The sequence below is a fragment of the Styela clava genome, chromosome 4, assembly GCF_964204865.1.
Source record: "Styela clava chromosome 4, kaStyClav1.hap1.2, whole genome shotgun sequence".
Taxonomy (NCBI): Eukaryota; Metazoa; Chordata; class Ascidiacea; order Stolidobranchia; family Styelidae; genus Styela; species Styela clava.
In genome coordinates, this window is record NC_135253.1 from 15,448,484 (window position 1) to 15,470,576 (window position 22,093).

Consider the following 22,093-nt stretch of genomic DNA (forward strand, 5'->3'; position numbering starts at 1 on the left):
TTTGATGAATATAGTTTCTATCTTTGTGATGTTTTCAGTGGATAGAACACTCTACGTTGCAGATTCCGTAATATTCTGCAAGTCCAAAATTTCCATCGTAAGATTTGCTGAAAGGCCCAATGCCGCGATTTTAGTAAAAAATCGTATAATTCAAATCTCTATATCTTGCCAACGTCAAAAAACCCTGACAGAAAATTTTCTAGGATATATTGGTTCAGATTTTGCTGGGGTTGTTCATTAAATTCGATTTTGTCGAATAATCAATGTGCTCAAGTTTTTTTTTTATGACCTATGAACAACATTTGCCGGAGATTTTATTTTTAACTCGTACAATGTATCGAGGTCAGTCTCCTTTACTCCTGAGTCGGTGCGCATGGCCTTGCTTGCTCTTATAAAAACAAAAGATCAATGCGCCAATATATGGACACGAAAGCCAAAATGAATTAGCCTCATAATCGTACGTATCAGCAGACTGACGCATTTTTTTAAATTTTGGAATGAACCACAAAAGCCCACAAAAATTTTTTAAATTAATTAGAGTACAACGATCTTTAACCACTGCAAAATTCAAAGCAATTGGTTCCATAGATAGAGAAAAGCGACAAAAAGTGAAATTACACCAACAATAACGTGACAATAACATGAAAAAGAAAGCAATTATAGGTACATTCCGTGTCCAATAAAATGAAGTTCCAAAATTGAAATAAAAAACAATTCAAAACAAAGATGCTGACGCGAAGCATTTCTCATAGGTATATATTATTTGGTCCTTCTGGCGTGGAAGTTTTGCAATATAATTAGATTCTTCATTTATTGTTTGATGAATACTGTTTTATGGATGTTAAAAATAAGAGAAGTGTGTTTTTTTTTATCAAAAATTTTAAAAACTAATTTATTTTTCTCTAATTATAAGCTGTAATTTTTCGCTTGACTGCAAGATGAAGTTGGTGTAAAAACTCAAATATATATGTGCATATAGTTAAGAGTTAAAAATTTTGGAATGAATAATTCCATAAAGACCACACAAGTCTTTGAAACTAATCAAAGCAAAAGCAATTGGTCTTGTAGTTAATGAGAAACGCGATTTTTTCTTCACAACGAAAAGAAGAATTCCAACTACAACAATAGCATAGTAACAAAATGGATATCGGACAGGACAAGGGACACGTCCATTTCGCGTCCAATGAAGTGAAAATTTAAAAATTAAAATAAAAAACGATTCAAGTGAAAGTTTTTACACAAAACGATAAGTATATACAACTTAGTCCTTCGGGCGTGGAAGTTTTATAGTGTGATTAGGTTCTTCATTTAATTTTTGATCAATAATGTTTTATGAATTTTGAAAATGTATTTTTATTTTCTTCAAAAGCTTTAAAAAGTAATTTATTTCTTTTATAGTAATGAACTGTAATTTTTCGCTTGTTTAGAAAATGAAGTTGGTGTAAAAACTAAGGTATATATTTGCTGATAGTTATAAGGAAAAGTAAAAATTTACCAATTTTTTATTGTCAGTGTAATCATTGATAAAATCTATAAATTTGTTGTATTTCGCTGATGGGATGGGACAGGCATAATTTCTATGGGATGGGAATGGGACAGAAAAATGTGTCCCATGGACAAGCCTGAATATCAGAGCTTGCTTGAAAGTCGAATCGTTTGCATAAAATACGCAGTAAGATCAAGACCGCGTTCTCCCTATATTCTCGCATGATGCTAAAATTGATTGTTTGCATCTTTCCAAAGTATGTTTTATTTCTTTCTATTTTTTTTTTTTTGGTATACATCCAAATCATCATGCAGACAACTCGGTCTTTCTATACAGAAATATGCTAATACATAGAGCTCCTTTTCGTAGAAAACAACTCGTGCTATTGAGTCACTGCTTGTTGGAAGTTTGCTTTCATATTAAACTTATATAGCAATATTTACATATATCTATGGATATAACCTTCAAAATACTGTCGCAATCTCAGCAAAAATTACAACCGAATTCTAAAAGAATTGTACGAATGTTATATGAAAGCGTGCTGTGAATAATAAAAAACCCAAATTGGGTTGAGAGCATCGAAGGAATTCCTAAAAATAAAAGAATGGCTTCTAGAAAACTCCTTACATCTTACTATAAATCTGAACTCGAAATGAAAATATTGGATCTTATAGGTTTATTCTCCAATCTCGGCCTCCTCTTGAACATTCCGAATGCTTGAGACTTTGATATACAGAATATATTATGCGAAAAATAATATTCCAATGCGCAGATTTTTGATACCAATGCATAGATTTATTTACTCAAAAATAGGCCACATAGGTTCAACTCAAAATGTACATTTTCCCCCACTGTCAATAGAAATGTAGTGATTGTTCAGATTCGCTATATAAATGTTTACTGACGTTTTGCTGATGTCAACAACAAACAATAAAAATTTGAAACACCATCTAAATTCTAAGATGACCATTGAAGTTTCGAAAGGATTGTTCTTGTTCATGGTTAAAGCAGTACGTGGAGCGTGGAACGAAAAAACTCCACCCACATTTCAGCTTAGTAGGAAATGAAATAATTGAAAGTAATGGCTACCTACGCTGCGTGAGTCATAACAACAGATATATAGTTATTATTTCAATACCTTATAAAGATTTGTAAAAATATTTATTTTTAAACTCGTACTTTTTGTCAGGCGTATACTAGAAATTAGTGAGATGAATTTTAAGGCATTCCACCAGGCAAGCTTGTTTCATATCTAGTGTTAGTCAAAATATAAGTATTCCAAAATTGATTTAGATATATTTGGGTGAAGGATTTGATAGAAGCTGATATATATCGCAGCCGATATATATATATTTTCATTATTGGGGGGTTGTGTTTCGAAATTTAGAGGGTGGTAAATATTTTGCCAATAGCGATGAAACTATTTGCAACTTATAAAAATGTGTTATGTATATGACAGACCATCTACTCTACACTGATAAATATGCCATTTTCTGAATATTCGAAGACAATTTTACCGAAGTTAGGTATTGAAGTCTGGCATCACATCTGGGGGAATGTAGGGAAATCACTAGGGTTGCCTATTTGGGAAGCTAAAGAACATAAACGAAAGCTGTCAATGATAAAAGCTAATCAAATAAATCATATCTTATTCACTTCTAATACGAGGAAGAACAATCTACTTGCGAGCATTGATATGAGGAATACAGTCATGCTTCGCTGACGTATAATACTCACATATACGTACTGACTTACGTGATATTGATGAAATCCAAATTTCAAAATGCAAGTAGTGTGGGTACATGTACTCGAAATGCTGATTGCATTCGCAAATTATCAAAAACTGTAAACTGTAAAAATACAAATCAAAATATAAAAAATGAAAATTAAAAAACGCGCTTAAAATAAAAATGGCGTTTTTCAATTATTTTGACATACGTCGATCAGTAAACATACGCAAAACCATAAACTTAATGACTAACACACGGTTGACGCACAGAACAATGCGATTAATCCCCCGATACCGGAAACAATATTACATAACAACATCCCACAATTTGCACCAACATTTACACAACAAAATATATTGTGTTTTCCATTGTTCTCAACAACAAAAACATGTTGTGTTCGACATATATATACTACTTAGTTATTAGTTGTCTGTTCCAAATATGTGGCAGTAGTGCTTTGGCTTTAACTCCAGATTGTAAAGTCATAGTCAAGTTTAGTTCTTACATCTAAAAAATATATCACTCTAAATTAAAGAAATCAAAGGGCAAAAATCAGGTTATTGAAGCAGCTACAACAGGGGTCGGTACCCTGCGGCCGGATCCGGCCCGCGACGCTTCCTGAATCATAGTAACAAAACAGCTGTTTTGACGATTATATTCTTTACGAAACAGATTATTGTGAGACACGCGTAGACAATTACTGGTACTCGTTTAATGAGCCTATAACTCGATTAAATTAGACAAATGGCAACAAAACACAGAAGCGGGTGCGTACTTTTACGTTTTTTAACTTTTTTTTAAGTTATGCTCGCCTTCCAGGTATCTCTGCATTTTGTTTGTTTGTCCAGTTTTTGTGTTGTTTCGTTTTTATGGCGCGCAGATAGCGAATCTCAAAATGTGCCCTCTTGAATTTTCAAGACTGTTATTGAATTGAGATACTTGTCCATTATTATTTAAATAAAAATAAGAGTATATTTTTTTCCTAATTTGAAATTAAATTTATTTATTTTAATATTATTGGAGCATTTTTCCTATTGAGACTGCCTCTCTTCAAACTTGCATGATTATTATTGGACAGGTAAGTGGACCTATGGATCGTTTTTAGACACGTAGTCTAGTGGACATAGCGATTGTTTTGTTGTTATTGGACACGTGTGTGTACATAACGATCGTTTCAATATTATGTTGTTGTTCTTGTTCATATTCTTCTTCGTCATGATAAAATCGCTTTTCTCATCAAATACTGAACCAATTGCTTCGAAATTTCCAGTGGTTAAAGATTGATTTTTTTGCAAGAAGGTTATTACTTTTACTTATTACAAATATTTCGGTGGACTTCAAGAGATTCGTTTTTTATGTCAGAATAAAAAATAGCGACACCTTGTGACGTGTATGCTGGCACTCCTCTTCATGTTATTTTTGTCACGTGCCATCGAACGTCGGTGGTTCGAAATCCTGGCTTTGGTAAGATTTGAGCAAAGTGACTATAAAGTGTTATAGTCACTTTGGTAGCGTCAAAGTAAGAACTTTCGCTCTGATGGACGTGTTCATATATTTGAGCGTTAGAACAGGATTTACATATTTATCCCGGGGGAGAGGAAAGTTGATAAGACGGCTTATCCATATGGCGAACCACGGCCTCTCGTCCAGTTACCATTCCAAGTCGGGTATGGGATTAGTTATATTGTTTGTTTTCAGCAGCATGGACTTGGTGGTGGAGGAAGCCGTAACCGACCAGCGGTGAACGGCGGCGAGGAGTCCAGCAATCCTCTCGCACATAACCATCCCTGCATGGGATTCGAACCTGCGAACCCACGCAAAGTAATTAGAGGTGCGGTGGCCAGCGTATTCCGAACGCTTAGCCCGTTGAGCCACGCCGCCGCTCTCTTGTTTAATATTCACACAAAGTTGCTGGCTTTGTGAAACCAATGACATTAAACAACATGATGCGCAACTCCGGCATTTTTGTCCGAAGATCGTATTCGATAGCACGCTCCAATGCACATACTTGACGAGACGAAAACGAGCGGATGTGTGCTGCTTTCAAGGCGTAGCACGAATGGTGTTCGTGCCTGCTTTGACAGTTGTTGTCGATTTTAATGATATTTTTGAAAGTTGGGATAAAAAGAAATCGGTAAAAGGTAAGGTAAATACTATTGTTGTATATCACACCCGGGCATCGCACTGTTAAGTACATGTGGGAAAGCCAGCCTTTGTCAAATACTACGAAGTTATTAATTCAGTACGGTACGTAGTTGCCCATTTGCCGAAATTACATATTTACTTACCCCTTATGGTTTCAAATAGTTCATGCACCTCCAGTTAGATTTTTTTAATCAGTGAGGATATATACTCATTGTTGATTGCTGCTCATTGTAACATACTATTACGTATTCACTTTTATTTGCGTATTGAATCAAAGTGTTAACAAGTTCACCTAACATTTCACTCATACCGGTCTATATTGTATAGTCTGATTTCTCAAGAATTTGAAGCCACGAATGCTTGTAATTTTCTGACTAAACCCTTTTATTAGTTGGTTTATATACCAAATTCAGTAAAATATTTTTTAAATAAAACATGTGATATTGGATTTATTAGCTTTTCCATTCTGAATCATATAGACTGCTTTATTTATTCTTAACGAAAATTAATAAATCTCTTCTCTTTCTTCAGATGTGAAAGTTGTGGACAAACCTGTCTAAGCATTGTGAGACTCTTGCAGCACAAGAGGCAATAGCAGAAATAGTAAGTATATCAATCAAGAAATTAAGCCGACATAAAGCAAAACTTTCAACTATTCGTCTAATCTCAATTTCCTATTATTTATTCACAGGACAACTATAGCAGACGGGGAGATATCAGAAGTCTGGCGACATATCAGTGACAGTGTGATTCCAAGAAATATAATGCAATTGAAAATGGAAAATTGCAATAGAAAAACAACCTATGGAGGCATGCAAAGACATTTGACCCTCCGGTAGAGTTGTGTATGGCCTCCACATCCTGCAGGGCTTGAGGAAAATAACTAAAAATTCCAAAGCGTAAGATTGCATAAGCGGTCTTATTTGTAAAAAGGCACAAAACACGCCAGACATACTTAAAACAGCTTTGGAAATGAGGATTACGGGTACCTCACTGCACCTGTGTTATATTTGGTTCATCAACTTTTGGTAGTACTATAGAAGAAATTCCGGAAGGGGTATAATCATCATTCATGATAAAATACTATCATATATTTTTTGAACAACTTCAATCTAGACCAGGGATCTCAAACTCGCGGCCCCAGAGAACTTCCAGTGCGGCCCTCGAACGCTTAACAATAATTGTAATAGTATTTTTGAAGTTTTTTTTTTTTATCTAAATGTAATAGATTTTTCAAACCTTCTAAAGTGAAATTGATTATTCACACAGAAAACAATTTACTGAAAGTAGTTTTGGAATATTAATTTTTTTGTCCACATTTTGACCCAATTAAGAATACACATCAAGCTAGCAAAAGATTACTTGAATAAAACACTTGAGTAATTAAATTAAACGCAAAGTACATGAAGAAGGTGGCATTTTCGAAGAAAATGGGAGTTGTAACATTTCTGCTCTTCACAAAATTCTGAAGCACATTGTTTAATTTTTCATATTTCCGTCAATACAATCAAAAAACACAATAAGCTCAGCAGTCAATATGACAAATTCGAAGACCAACTTCGAACAGAAAATTTCCATGTGTTTGTATATTAATATAATTATACAACGACTTAGTTACTAAAAATCAATATCAATAATAATTCAAGCAATCCTATGCCACGCAATGTAGTGCGAAATGTCTTGTCGAAAAAATCTGTCATTTGTTTTTTTACTGATCTATACATGAAATGATAAGAGTAACTTTTTTGCATTACTGGAATTAATTAAACATTCGTAAAGATCCAGATAAACCCATGATCATGTGGCCTCGTTAGTTAGAGTTGGTACTATAAAATCATTTCAGACTGGCCTTAGTATGCTGGTGACACAAAAAAGATGCCAAACGCCAGGACAAATGTAATTATTAAAACATTGAGTTTATACTGTAGTATTTTTGTTAATTTTAGGTTCATAAATTTAGATTAAGTTATTTTTAGTGTATGTATTATTCTTTCCTTATTCAAAGCTTGTTCAAAAATGATTTTGATGGTTGTACATAGAATTTTACGATTTTTTATAATAAATACTGTAACTTGCAAATGTTGCAATAATAGTGGAATGCAAATATTGATATGTAATTGCATTTGAAATTGAAGAAAATAATAAAACTTAATCCAACTGTTTAGTTGCATCACAATATATGTCACAAACTAAAACTATCTTAAAAATATCTTTTAAGTATACATTATCAAAAACTGTTTGCGGCTCTTTTTACAATTTTCAAAATGCAATGCGGCTCTCGAAAACCCATGAGTTTGACACCACTGATCTATTCTAGACGATTCAAGCATTGCTTTGGGAAATTATATCACTTCAATTAAATTGAAATAATCTCGCTATATTAAATACGAAATCGTTGCTATCATAAAAATAAACCAATTCAGCCACTCGAAATATATTGGCCTTCACAAAGCAATGGAGGCAAAATTGATAGTTCATGAGCTATGAACATTTGTTCTTTTCTTTGTCTTGAACTTTCCATACTCCACAGCCCCTATTAATTTTTTTTAATTTTAATTACCATGTGATGGTCATACATATCTTTAACTTGTATTTTCTGTCATGATGTATTATCTCAATGTGCCAAACTATTAATTAATGTGCATATTTTGCTTCCAGATGACATAAATGTATTGTCATGTTTATTACCTCAGCTTGGAGTGTTGACAAGAAAAAGGTGCCAGTAAATTAGGTAAAAAAATTTTCAACTCATTGTTATAATCAGAATTCACAATCAATAGGAATTATAAACAGCCAACAATCAGTGAGAATTATATGCGAAATCCCTCAGAATAAATTTGTCTAAAATCGGAGGAAGGCAAAAAATATAGGTAGTTTCCATCCACACAAGCATTTCAAGAAGACTTGCTCGAGCCAAACTAAATGAGCATCGTCAGGTGATCGGTAAGGCTGCAAGTTGAATTCAGCCCTGCAACCTCCTGCATAGAAGATAATATTAATTAGTGGGCTATGAGCTAAATTTAAACAAACCTATCTACGATGCATTATGTACCAGCAATGTTACCTACGATTAACTGAATATGTAATATGTCTAATAAATTCACCTACAAAAGCAAGTTCGATAGGTGCAAACTTTGTGTTATGGAATTGTATCGCAGCACAGTTTTGTATGACACCCTCTTTAAATGAAATTTCAATGATTAAGCGCAAACATTAAAATTACTAACTTTGAACTTTGTCATTATCTGCAAAATGTTCCACACAAATCTTTCCGCTATCTCGTTTTTAATCTTCTCTGATAAAAAAAACGTCTATGATGTCCAGAATTGCTCTTTACAGCTTGCCTGTTATTCCAGCTTTCCAAGTAAGCAAAACTTCTTAGATATAGAGATTATTTTGTTTCGTTACAGGCGCAAAAAGGCAGGTACTACATGTAAAAAAGACGCCGAGTAGCAAATGCGAGCGGAAAACGGACGCGAAAGGCGACGAGAAATATGTGCATTGGAGCGTATCATGAAATACAATGTTTTGCCTGTAGTCTTATGGAGTGACGTCAGAGTTGCCTATCATGTTGTTTAATGTCATTGGTGAAACGATACATAATGGAGTGTGCTTTCTGGAGAGATTATAGTCGGTTTTGGAAATAAAAGTGCTTGCCATGTGTCAAACCATGTGTAGTATATATTTACGGTCAAACACTTGCTGTCTATCTTTTTTTGTATGTTAAGCTTGAAATTCATCGTTTAATAAAAATGGAATTTTCCTACACTGTTCGAAAGGCAACTAAGGAGGATGCTGTAGATATATTTGCAATGATAAAAGATCTTATGGAGTATCAAAATATGCTTGATCAATGTAAGTTAACATTTGAAAGATTTTACGAAGATGGTTTTGAAGAAGATCCATCTTTTCACTGCATTCTTGCTGAATCGAAATCTGTTTCAGCGGGAGTGGTGCAATCAGTCACAGTTGGGTATGCTCTATATTACTTCGCTTATTCCACATTTTATGGTAAAGATGTTTATTTAGAAGATATATATGTGAAAAAATCTCACAGAGGGCAGGGTCTAGGGCTGAAGTTGATGAAAACTGTGTCCGAAATAGCTGAAAAAAGGGGATGTATGCAGTGTCGTTTTTCTTGCCTGGGAAGTAACAGCCCCTCACTTGACTTTTACAAATCGACTGGTGCAAAAGATACCACAGGCTTGGGAAATTGGCGTTCATTTACTCTCAACTTCACTGACATATTGTGGAAAACTTTCAGACAGATTAGGATTTTTCGTGATAGGATTAGGATATTCGTGAATAATTCAAATGAATGACATTTTATAGTGGGTATTCTGGCCAACTTTAATTTAATGGCACAGAGTGGACAATAACTTTGTTGAGTAATGCAATTTATCATAAATAAATTATTAATTGTTTTGCTTTCAACTGTCATGCCCACTTCACCCAAGAGCAGGGCTGGGCAATTATTTTTGGTATCGGGTCACATTGAATATTCAAAATGCAGTGGCGGGACGGACTAAGTAGAGTCGATTGCGACTTTTTATTGTATTTTATTAGACATTTAAATACGTACTATATATAAGTAAGTATATAAATAAGTACTATATCTATTGTACTTTGTTAGCATTTTTATCCAAAGCACATTCAATAAAACTAGTTCAAAACGTAAATCTGGCGATTTCGAGGCAATACATTGGATCAGAGAAACGGAACGCTTGCGTAACAATGCCGAATTTTGTCATTAATGGTGGAAAGCGAGTAACAATGCGGGATTAGGACCGGCATTTTTAAGGTGAACAAGGTTCGCGGAAATTTTAATGCATTGGAAGGCGTTGCGAGCTCAAAAGTCTGCTATAAAATACCACGGCAAACCGCGGATTCAAAAATGTGAGATAAACGGCCGGAATATACTTTATATACAATATATATCCATTTTTTGCGATACGGATATATTTGAAATTCATTGATACGGGCACATTGAAATGTCTTGTTGTTTTCAACCTAACCCACGGCTGCTTTGATAAAATATAGGCATTACAATTCTGAAATACCACTGCGGACATTAAAAGTGAAGAACGTGCCAGATTATTTTTATTCGTGTTTTGCGATTTCGTGATTTCGACAAATCTGATCTGTTCCTGCAACACTGACTTAGCTCTGTTTAAAGATTTCACCATCAGAAAGATCCCTACGCCTGCGATTAAAGCACACTGAGTAAAATTCATTTTAGTTACATAAAAATCGATTGAGTTTACCTTACATCAATTATCATATAAATCTGGTCCCGTCGGTAGTTTTAGAATTGATCAAAAGGTACATCGCGCCCACGAAAGCTACGCAATTAAAATGTGTGCTGTGGGCACCAGAAATTTTTTAGTTCCCATTTTCGAAAAAGCTTTTTTAATCTGTCGCGAGCCGTTTGAATCATAACTTGTTTCTGTTCAATTTTTAGTATTATATATTGCCGCCCTAAATCTAGATTTAATTTGCTTGCAGATTCACTCATTTAGCATCTCGTCGCCGATGATTATATAATAACTCGTTTTTTTTCAATGGTTTCACAGTTCCGCATACAAGACATAGGCTATATATGTTGAGGAAAACTTGTGACTCGAGGAGACTAATCCCCGACGTAAAGGTGTTTACGTTCTAAATTCTAATCTAAATAACACCTCGAGATGACAAAAACAATCGGCGTTAGAAAGGAAATTTAGTCGAATGTTATTATCGACTTTTTCATTGTCCTAAAATTCTTTTCTTCGCAATCAAAGTATATTTTATATGTAAATAATAAAAAAATGTCTAAATCTAGAAATTTGCTCACAGGCCGGATAAAACCTTGCCGCGGGCCGGATGTGGCCCGCAACTTGCCCAGGCCTGCCTAGACTAGAAAATTTTAGAACATATTAAGAATAGTAGCTCATCACATCAGTATCGCCATGTTCAAAGCCTTGCTCATTAGTTATAATGAGTGAATTGAGCGAATAAATGGGTTTTATTGCAAAAATACCTGGTAGATTTTATATTAATGTAATCGATTTAGCATTGCTTTGACCAGCTTATTAAATTTAATAAAAAAAAAGGTGCTTTTTAGTTGTTTGATAACATTTTCTTTACCAATTCCATTGGACAAAACTACAAGCTTTCAAACCAAAATCTCCCTGAAGAGTATAAATGTTTCCAATATGATTGAAGAAACAAAGAGAAGATAAAACTTGTGTGGAGTTTTTATTTGATAAATGCGATCTTTTCCTTAAGTAATCAGTGACATTCTCTTTGTGTTAGGATGCCACATTTTAGCATTGTTTAATTTCATCCGGCGACCACTTTCTTATACTGCTATGTTCCAGCATTACGCATTTATGATTAATATTAATTTGTGCTAATATTTATTTCTATAATAATTGCATTTTGCATTGTAGTTAGTTCATTCAGAATGAAATAAAGTCACAGTACTGTGAAACTGTAACTTGTTCCTTTCACATCCTTAGCTGCAAAAAGCTCCGATCCTCTCACTGCTATTCCAGTCAGATATAGATGATAATCTAGATTAGTCCAGCTCCATTTATTATAGAGAGATTGACTCCAGCTCACTAGCTGGATAAAAACGATAACCAAAATTAGTTGGATGGACATTTAATATTAATCCAACGAACACTTAATTGAACTTTTTTACACAAAAACCAAAAGTACCAAGAGCAGCAGAATAGGTGCAAAGTGAAAAAAATGTTAAAAAGATTCCTAACGATTAGGAAACAAATGAATAAAAAATCTAGTATTGACTGCTACATTATTCAATATTTCACTGAATCAATTATAGAGCGAGATAACCGCATAATAAATGATTGTTGTAACGTAAAGAGACCTCACAAAAATGGTGCTGGAGGCATGAAATATTAGGGTCGAATTTATTGATTCTTCACAGGTGAAAATTGAGGCTAAAATACGCCAAAGTCTCTAATATCAAAATTTTTGTCTGAAGCGTTTGATCCATTTTTCAACGGTTCGGAAGTTAGAGTTGGGAGGCTATTTTTCGCTACGCAACATCGCTCTCTCACACTATCATTCGAATATGTAGCACCTTGTCCAAACAATATGATCCTCAAATTTTTATTTAAGACCTAAGCATACAAATTTAACTACTTCATTGTCACGAGACCTTGTCTTCTTCATTTTCAGGAGCCATATTCTTTTGCTGTATTGTTTCTTCAACAACTGGTAGTACATTTTCTGACGCTGTTGTAGGTTCTGGATCATTTGGCGATACTTCACATTTAGAATCTGAGGTTTGAAAAAAATCTCCCACATTTGCAGTTTCCTGCTTCGGTTCACTGGAAAGAATGTTAATATAAAAAATTTCAAATTAGGTACAAACAGATAAATCACTTTATATCAGGAATTCAAAACAAAGATTTATTGAAATTTTGACACCAAACGACTTTCATCTGAAACTCTATTCTATTCCATTTTCAAAATTATGATTTTAGAATGTTTTCAAAATAGTAAATTATTAGTAAATAAGTATTCTCTGCTTGCATACAAACTCATAGATATTCTTTATTCCTATACAATATCAGAAAAATTACCTCGCATCAGTTTTCTCCTTGTTATCCAAGGGAAGATCCTTGTGCTCGTCATCATTTTCATCACATTCATAAAACTCATCATCTATTTCTTCTTCTGCATCCTTGAAATTTCCATCTGTCGATTCTTTTGTGCTTACATCCTGGATACCTACTTCTTCAACTTTATTACAAGTAATATCCAAGTTAGATTTTCCATCTTCTACAAGGGATTCCACGTCAACAGGCATTTTTTCAGAGGATTCATTAATTGCGTGAGACCCTTCAAAATTTTTATTCTCAGTAGTGTCTGTATATTCAGTTTCATGAGTATCTATTTCCTCTTCTTGCGCCGTATCAGTTGTGATGCTTTCTAATGGCTCAGGTTTATTCTGTGGTGCCTTTTGAACATCTGTTTTTGAATCTTTAACTTCAACACAATCTGATGTTGAAGGTTTGATTTGATTTGAAATCTCGACTTCCAAATTTTTTTGCTCAGTGGCATCACTTGTGGTACTTGGTTCAACTTCTTTTGAAGCCTCAGTTTCGTCTAATTTTTCTTGCCTAGTGGCATAACTTGTGGTACTTTCTAATGACTCAGATTTATTCTGTGGTGCCTTTTGAACATCTGTTTTTGAATCTTCAACTTCAACACAATCTGATGTTGAAGGTTTATTGATTTGATTCGAAATCTCTGCTTCTTCCAAATTTTTTTGCTTAGTGGCATCACTCGTGGTACTTTCTAATGGCTCAGGTTCATCCTGTGGTGCCTTTTGAACATCTGTTTTTGAATCTTCAACACAATCTGATGTTGAAGGTTTATTAACTTGTTTTGAAGCCTCAGTTTCGTCTAATTTTTTTTGACTAGTGGCATCACTTGTGGTACTTTCTAATGACTCAGATTTATTCTGTGGTGGCTTTTGAACATCTGTTTTTGAATCTTCAACATAATCTGATGTTGAAGGTTTATTAATTTGTTTTGAAATCTCGGTTTCTTCCAGATTTTTTTGCCTAGTGGCATCACTTGTGGTACTTTCTAATGGCTCAGGTTTATTCTGTGGTGCCTTTTGAATGTCTGTTTTTGAATCTTCAACACAATCTGATGTTGAAGGTTTATTAACTTGTTTTGAAGCCTCAGTTTCGTCTAATTTTTTTTGCCTAATGGCATATGTTGGACTTTGCAATTCCATTTCTGTTGCCCAGTCCGTGACATACTCCATTCCTTCAGGAGTTTTAAGAGCACCAGCTGAAAGAGGGGATTTAATAGAGTTTTGAGATTCATCAGCCTGTTTGTTATTATCGTCTTTATTTTCAGCGTCAATTTTTTCGCTTAGAGAATGTGCTTTATCACCTTCAGAGTAACGTTTAACCCTCCTTCCACCACTTTCACTAATTTGCACTGTAAGTTCCGGGTGACCTCGTCTTAACCTCGGAGATGCTGAACGCATTTCAGAGCGTTCATTTGCAATCGCTTTTAATCTAGTATCTTCCTTTTTGAAATTACGCCCTTTTCGAGCAGAGTTTGGTTTATCGTCTGAACGGTTTTCATTCCGACCCCTATTATTAGGTGATTTGTCAGAAGATTCAGGTGGTAGTATTTTATCACCAGCTTTCTCAGTATCTATCACCCAAGCCTTCGTGGCTTTAATGTTTTTCTCTGTTCCCCACCCTCGACCAAGATGTCTTGAATATACAGTAGCACCATCTTCTTGTTGCTCCAACTTTCTTTCATCAATTGCTGGATTCCGATTACCTTCATCAGAAGGTAGCCACTGCTCTGCACTGTAAAATAAACAAATTTCGTTGAAAATGGTTAAAAAATTAGCATTATAGCAATTTGAATGTAAATCAAAATTTTTAAATTGAATAAAGAGTTTGAGGAACACATCAGCATATATATTCAGGCCGGTATGCCAATAGGATATTTTCTGCCAAAAGCTGGACAATTTAGACAATGAGAGAGGATGCAATACCCTAGTACCTTCTGAACCAGAATTCGGTTATTGAACTCCATATACACCCTATCGGGCTATTACGTACAGCAGATTTTGTATTTCAGTCATAACCTCTTGAATAAACTTTCACAAGAAGGTAGAGACTGATAAAACGTTTATTCTAAAATTTACCTTCTATTTGCTCCATTTTTCCAGTCCTGTCCTATCTCATCACTGTGGTGACTATTTTGTGCCCAAACTTCCGTGCCATCTTTACTGGATGGAGTTTGAGCCCTTTGCTGATTGAGATGACGAGGACTCTTGTTTTTAGTTTTTCTTTGCCTTTGTGGCTTAGAATCTGCTGACTTTTCCTCATCCTGATCATTTTGTTTCTCTTTTCTGCTTTCAACAGGAATTTCCTCATTTGCCTCTGGGTCTTCAAGCACTGTCTCTGGAATGTATAAACTAAGGTTTTTCCCATATTTTTATATTTTTATCCTAACAAGATTTTTATATGTACCAATATGGAGGTAACTAATTTTGTTCGCCTATTTTACATCGAGTTGTGTGAAGGGACTGAAGCCTAGTACACATACTACAGGAGTACCAGATTTTTAATAGCAGCCACGAAATAATACGCATGGGGTCCAGAATAGGGTTTATCTGAAAGAAGATGGCTTGTGTTTAGTTGGAAAACGGGCCCCATACCTAAACCCCAGATAACATGTGATGCAAACATAAAGAGATTTACATGCTAATCGCTAACAGACAAATAACATAAATCTTGCATCAGGTAACAACTCCATAACCAATATAACATAATGGATAAGTACTTAATGCTAACGATCATACCCATAGTAGTGGAGATCAAAGATAGGGGGGATTAACAACTTTCTATAAAAGTACAGCTAATTATGATTTCTTTGTTGATAACCATCAATTTAATGAATATACATCAATGAATGCTCCCAATGTTATGGGCGCTCCAGAAGTGTGTGCACCAATATGGAGGTAACTAATTTTGTTCGCCTACTTTACATCAAGTTGTGTAAAAGCACCAAAACCTATGGGTAAGCAGTATATTTACTTGGCTAACACAGGCAGTCCCCGAACTTGTGATAGAACTAAAAAAAGATAAATCTGAATAAAATTATGGCCTAACCCCAACCTGGTATACACACTACGGGAGTACCAAATTTTGTTTCGATAATAAGAAATGTTATAAAAATAATCTCTAAGCATTTCAAACCTTTACATGCCTACAATGTCTTAGACAAGTAACTATTAAAATAAGGAAATCACAAAGTCACAAACCTGGTGTCTCCTGTACTTGCTCACCTTGCACTGGTGCTGCCTGGTCAGTCTTTTGGGGAGTTTTTCTAAACATCAAAAAATCCATTATGAGTTAGAACGATGGGCAGATTTTAGGTTGATAAAGAAATGAGGTTTATCGGTGGTAACTAGTGTTTACTTCCTGCAAGTCTTTTGTTCACTTTATATGTATCTGTAAAATTAAAACTTTTTTCATATCCTGAATATTTGATTCTGCTGCAATGCTTAATTAAGGTCATGTATTGATTTAGGTTATCTGCCATAGTCTAATAGAGTAGTCGGTACGATCTACTGTTATAGCTTATATTTTTGAATTGCTGAACTAACCTGAGTTGAAAACAGACACGAGACACCTCAAACTTGCACTGCCAAAGAAACTACCATGTAATCCATGATACAACCAAAGTACTGCATTTACTGTCCACAGATGCTCGGAGCAGTAAATTAAAATGCTTCAAGCTCACCCAATACATTGCATTCCAATGATTTCCATGAACAGACACATCATGTAGCTGATAACTAAGTGGTGCAAAAAACATTGGTGGTAATTATTGTTCAGCGTCTTCAGTTACTTAACTTTGAAAGAAGTGGTCGCATCTCTTCTAAGTTTAAAATGTCCAATAATGTAAATTCATATTCATGAACAGACAGATCATGACATCATGCAGCTGATAACTAAGTGATGTAAAAAACCTCGACGGCAATTATTATTCTGTGTCGTCAGCAACTCAACTTTAAAATCTGAAAGAAGTGTTTTCAACTCTTCTCAGTAAAAATGTCCAATAATGTAAATTCATCTCAAAACAATCTCTCCTTTATCTTAATGAGATATTATTCTTCAAATCTGAAATATTTTTTATTTTTATAAATAAATTAATAATCCATTTCTGAATTACACGAAAAGCTAAAACAAGTAAACTAATCAACAATCTATGTTCATCTACATCTCCTGCCATAAAGCTCCAAATCTTTTTATTGCTTTTATTTAACATTTTCATAGAGTTGTACTTGTACCCCAGAAAATTCAAGTTCAAAAATGGTAAAATTGTCAATTATTATGAGTGTGACTATGAGACTGAATAACTTCTTTAATCTCAACTGGAAAATTGCAAACATACCACACTGGTGTTAAACTAAATCATGAATCATAGATTAAGTGAACAATGAAACCTGTGGAATCTGTTTCTATGAATATCATGTAACAAAACCAAAATATATTATTATATATTATACAATTCCTCAAATATAAATCTTTTCTGTACAAACAGTAACCTGTGATATAATATACACGATGATTAAATTACGTTGGATGGGAGCTTATTCAAGTTTTGTAATGAAAGGTTTAAAATTGGAAATTGACATAGATGGAAAAAGAAAATCTGCCAAAAGGTAACTATATGTGTACCTTGTTTCGTTGCACATGGGAAATATCACAAGAATAATTTTATTGAATAATAGAAATCATTATTTTAATAACGCAATGTTCTCAAATTACTTAGAATATTGTTATCAACCACACATAAAATCACAATATAGAAGGATTTAAAATAGAAAGTATGCGGGTTTAATATAAATTTGACAGACAATAGATTTGATAGATTGGGGATGAAATAACCAAAATACAGTAGCCCATAGTAGCACTAATACTCAAATTTTTCAAAACTCACCCATTTTCAGTAGATTCGTGACTGCTCCTGCTTCCTCGTCTTCCTCTACCTCTTCTACCCCGACCTCCACCACGATGGTTCCGACGAGGTTCATCATATCGATCAGAATGTCTAAAAATATATATATATATTGTAACAATTTTTAGACTCGCTTTGTGAATAAAAATATATGAAAATAGTTAATAATGAAGCTTTTATTGCCATGTGACTGCGTTTAAAAGAAAAAGGGCTTGCAAGATTACAAACACCACAATAAGATAAATAAATTGATTGTCATCTAAGTGCTCAGCGTTTTAATCATCAGTAATAGGATTAAATTCTTTTCAAACGGCAGTCCACAGAGAGATCAAATCATTGGTACCCAACCTGGGGTCCAAAAGGAAACTTTGGGGGCCATCAACTTTACATTCATAGGATACAAACAAAAAGGCATAAAATTTGTGTTTGTTTATGTAAGATTAATTTTTATGATTTGAAAAAAAAACAAGGCTTGACAAATCGAGGGACGAATCTATTTATCAAGCAATATCTATTTATTTACAAACATGTTTATCCACTTCAGAAGTTTATTTCAAGTTTTCATAACCTCAATTTCGAATGAATATTGAACACTATTTATTTTTGAGGGTCTCAACTATATGGAAGAAGTTCATGGCAGATCACAGGTCTGTTGAGGTCTGTGCGCAGTTGTCATGTAAAGCACTGTTCCTTGTAGAGGCGCCTCGTACATAACATAGCTTATTTCATCAACGTGGTTCACTACTTTTAATCAATATATAACATAGAATTCAATAATCAACAAATACTTTCACTTACCCCTGGTCATCATGTGGTAGCGAATCAAACGTATCTTTTCTCTGATCCCATTCTCGTCTCCACTGACCTTCTGATGTTTTAGAGCGAGCCATAATTTCTCTAATAATAAAAATGACAAAATGAGGTTTAAACAAAATAGATTTTGTCAACAAAATGAAAGTAGAAAAACTACTTGTCTGCTGCCTCTCTCATTGCGTGCCACCTTTCTTGGTCCCGTCTCTCCCTTCCAGTATATTCTGCAGACATTTGCAATTTCGATGCACCTCTGCCCCTACCACGATGTTCCCTCTAAAAACAACAAATGAAAAAATCTCGATTTAATCGAAGTCAGCTAAACAAAACGTATGCAAACAGTGTTGCTAATAAAACAAAATTCCTTAAAATATTTGAGGCTAGGTGAAGAATAATCCTCGTCTAATCTGCACCTATACCTCAGTGACATGCTAATACAAGAGCTTGAATAAAAAATATCTCAGATGTGGAACACAAAAAAACATTAGCTAAAACCTGTCTCTATCTTGACCGTTCTGACCTTGCAGTGTAAATACAGGGTGTCCAAAAATTTCGTCCAATTTTATAGTAATAATAATTGTTAAAATAAATTTTATTGTATAATAAATGAGAACTGCAAGCGCAATAAGTACTATTGATAATCAAAGACAAAGAAATTTTGAATTATTGTTACTATAAAATCGGGCAAACTTTTCTTAGACACCCTGTATATAATAGACAAGGCACAATTAGATTACACAAAAGAGAAATCATTAATTAACTGATGTCCTTCTCACATAACTTCCACCTCTTCCTCGCCCTCTCATTTCATGTTTGATATTGTCAAAATCAAGTCCACCATAACTCCCTTTATGTCTGGTTGATTTCCATCGTTGCTCTGGATCCAATTCTCCTCTCCTTCTTGGGTCGTCAAGAAATCTTGAAACTACAGGAGAAGGAGATGGTTCTGCAGCCTACAAAAAATTCATAAATAATTGTTTCTTGTATGTTCAAAAATCATACAAAAGTAGTTCAATTAAAACTCAATAAAATATTTCACACAAATCCCATTTAAGATATTACAACACTGCCAAAAATGCTTAAGATATTTCAAATTTGAAGTTCCTATAAGCTCAATTTACAAAAAACTGCACTAAAAAAAATTGGATTTTCAGACAAACAGATTTATTTGTGGCTGGATCCTAAACTTAGTACATGGTTATTGTATTTCACCTCTTCTGTAGTGCCTTGTGCCAGTTCTTCTTCCATTAGACGAAAATTTTCTAAACGTTTTGCTTCATAATCCTGTTATATAACATTATATAATTAATTTGAATCTTATAAACGAACATTGAGTTCTGACATGTTTCATGAGTAGTAATCATCATACAACAAATTGATATCTAAATATCTATCCAAATTTCTATTCGATTCAAGAGTCTTGCTGCACACTAACACAAATGTATTTCTGTAACGTTTAGTCTGACCGAGGTCAGACTCCTTGAAATCTACTTGTCTGAAGAAGTCTGCTCTTGGAACATTACAAAAATACATTTATATTAGTGTGCAGTAAGACTCTTGAATCAAACTGAATAGTTATCTTTATTCTACACAACCTTGAGATATATTTATCACCTGTTGTGGCCTTCCTCTCCCTCTACCCCTTCCTCTTGATGACCCTCGAGTTACATCATCTTGCTGTGTTCCCCTTCCTCTCGATGACCCTCGAGGTACATCATCTTGCTGTGTTCCCCTTCCTCTCGATGACCCTCGAGGTACATCATCTTGCTGTGTTCCCCTTCCTCTCGATGACCCTCGAGGTACATCATCTTGCTGTGTTCCCCTTCCTCTCGATGACCCTCGAGTTACATCATCTTGCTGTGTTCCCCTTCCTCTCGATGACCCTCCAGGTACATCATCTTGCTGTGTTCCCCTTCCTCTCGATGACCCTCGAGGTACATCATCTTGCTGCACTCCCCTTCCTCTATATCTCCTGTTATTAGATTCACGAGATTGATCAGGAACTTTTTTTTCATCATATTCATCCATATGTGCTCTGTGTGACTGATATCTCCCGCCACGCTGAACCTGAAACGGGCAGGGAAGTTTTCAATTTTGAAATCTGATGTCACGCGAGACATTTTCACAAGTTTATTTATTTTTTATTATCACATTCAGCTACTGAAATTTGGTTGCAAATATATTCTTGTAAGATATATATAACAATTAACAATATTTCACCCAACACCTATATTGTTTTGATTGGTCAATCCATGAATAGTGAGTGATATGATAACATACAGCGAAAAAATGACACCATAAAGTCATAATATACCTTTTCAGATCTTTTTTGACCCTGTGATGGGTTTTCATGAGATGGCTTACTGAAATTTTGTCCCGATTTTTCCGCAGATTTTTTGTCTTCTTCAACTTCTTTGTGTCTTTGTAAGAGGAGCTCATTCTTTCTTTTCAAGAGTTCAATCTTTCTGGTAATTTCTTCTTCTTTACTTGTCATTGTCCTGATAAATCTCGATCAAATCAATCATAAAATATCATAGACTTTCAATTCTGTAAATGTTAGGTGTTTTTACAGTGGCCCGATAATAAATTGCCGCAAAGAGCATCGACAACTATAAGGCTCTGGTGTTTGAGAGATATAAAAAGCACTGGGAGATAGATACTGAAAACCTTTCTATATTATGACTATTTGAATCAAAGCAGCAAGGGTAATGATCATCGAAAATTTCCCAGGAATTCGGAATTGATAATCCATCACTTGCCTCAAGACTGAGGATTGGGACTAAACCAAACACTCACCCATATTCGATTCCCTATTTTGTTTGTGAATAAATTGTATATATAAAATCTGATTTCAAATTTAGATGCCAGAGTTGAGTTGACTATTGGCCTAAGGCAGGCCAATGAACTACCGGCAAGTGACCGCAACAAATGTTATCATATATTCAACTAAAACAAATGTTCATGGGACACGATATCGTCATTACAGTATATCGATATCATATTGCAGTATTGTCCGGAATATAAAATATATAAACGAATCGACACAAGATCCAACTTTTCATGGGGAATGCTAGCAAGAAACTCCTCATAAATGAACACGATCACTGAAGTTGATATTTTCAAAATATTCCAGAAATCACAGTTTTAGTTCTACAGATCTAGTTTTTATAATGTTTAACACCAAAATGTTTCCTTTTGTGCAGTTGAACTGACGCCACTTTTCAGTATGCAAAACAGAATGGTTTTGAATTTTCGGCTGCAATTAAATACCTATTTATTTGTCCATTTGAATCTTTGTTTCTGATCATTGTGATTTGGTTACTATTGTATGCACTTCCATGCATTCCCTTGCAACACACAAGAAATTATGGTACAAAACGTGAGTGTGCCAAAATTATAT

At 34.4% G+C, this 22,093-nt stretch overlaps 1 protein-coding gene and 1 long non-coding RNA gene across 4 annotated transcripts; one reads left to right on the plus strand and one right to left on the minus strand.

Annotated features, from left to right (window-relative positions):
* Window positions 1-4,299: 4,299 nt before the first annotated feature.
* Window positions 4,300-7,612, plus strand: LOC144422068 (uncharacterized). The gene is made up of 3 exons (XR_013475136.1): window positions 4,300-5,357; window positions 5,893-5,964; window positions 6,053-7,612. It is a non-coding gene; the product is annotated as an uncharacterized LOC144422068 (long non-coding RNA).
* Window positions 7,613-11,720: 4,108 nt separating this feature from the next.
* LOC120325842 (uncharacterized) lies at window positions 11,721-22,007 on the minus strand. Of its 3 annotated transcripts, none has more exons than XM_078112055.1 (12): window positions 21,008-22,007; window positions 20,308-20,760; window positions 19,906-19,977; window positions 19,470-19,646; window positions 18,854-18,969; window positions 18,682-18,780; window positions 17,866-17,976; window positions 16,205-16,245; window positions 15,059-15,317; window positions 12,957-14,714; window positions 12,530-12,701; window positions 11,721-11,967 (listed from the first exon to the last, which is right to left on the minus strand). In XM_078112055.1, the coding sequence occupies exons 1-12, from the start codon at window positions 21,185-21,187 to the stop codon at window positions 11,818-11,820; spliced, it is 3,588 nt and encodes a 1,195-aa protein (XP_077968181.1). In that variant the 5' UTR covers window positions 21,188-22,007; the 3' UTR covers window positions 11,721-11,817. The 3 variants fall into 3 exon arrangements, with proteins under 3 accessions (XP_077968181.1, XP_077968180.1, XP_039247937.2); XM_078112054.1 differs by having other exon boundaries at window positions 11,724-11,967; window positions 16,181-16,245; XM_039392003.2 differs by having other exon boundaries at window positions 11,839-12,701; window positions 16,181-16,245; window positions 21,008-22,005.
* Window positions 22,008-22,093: the final 86 nt, after the last annotated feature.

Excerpts from the sequence above, each read along its gene's own strand:
- LOC120325842 (XM_078112054.1), bottom strand. The coding sequence starts at position 21,187 with ATGACAAGTAAAGAAGAAGAAATTACCAGAAAGATTGAACTCTTGAAA. Across the intron at positions 16,246-17,865 it reads CACGAATCTACTGAAAATGG|AAAAACTCCCCAAAAGACTG; the intron begins GTGAGTTTTGAA and ends TTTGATGTTTAG. Across the intron at positions 12,702-12,956 it reads AAGGAGAAAACTGATGCGAG|TGAACCGAAGCAGGAAACTG; the intron begins GTAATTTTTCTG and ends CATTCTTTCCAG.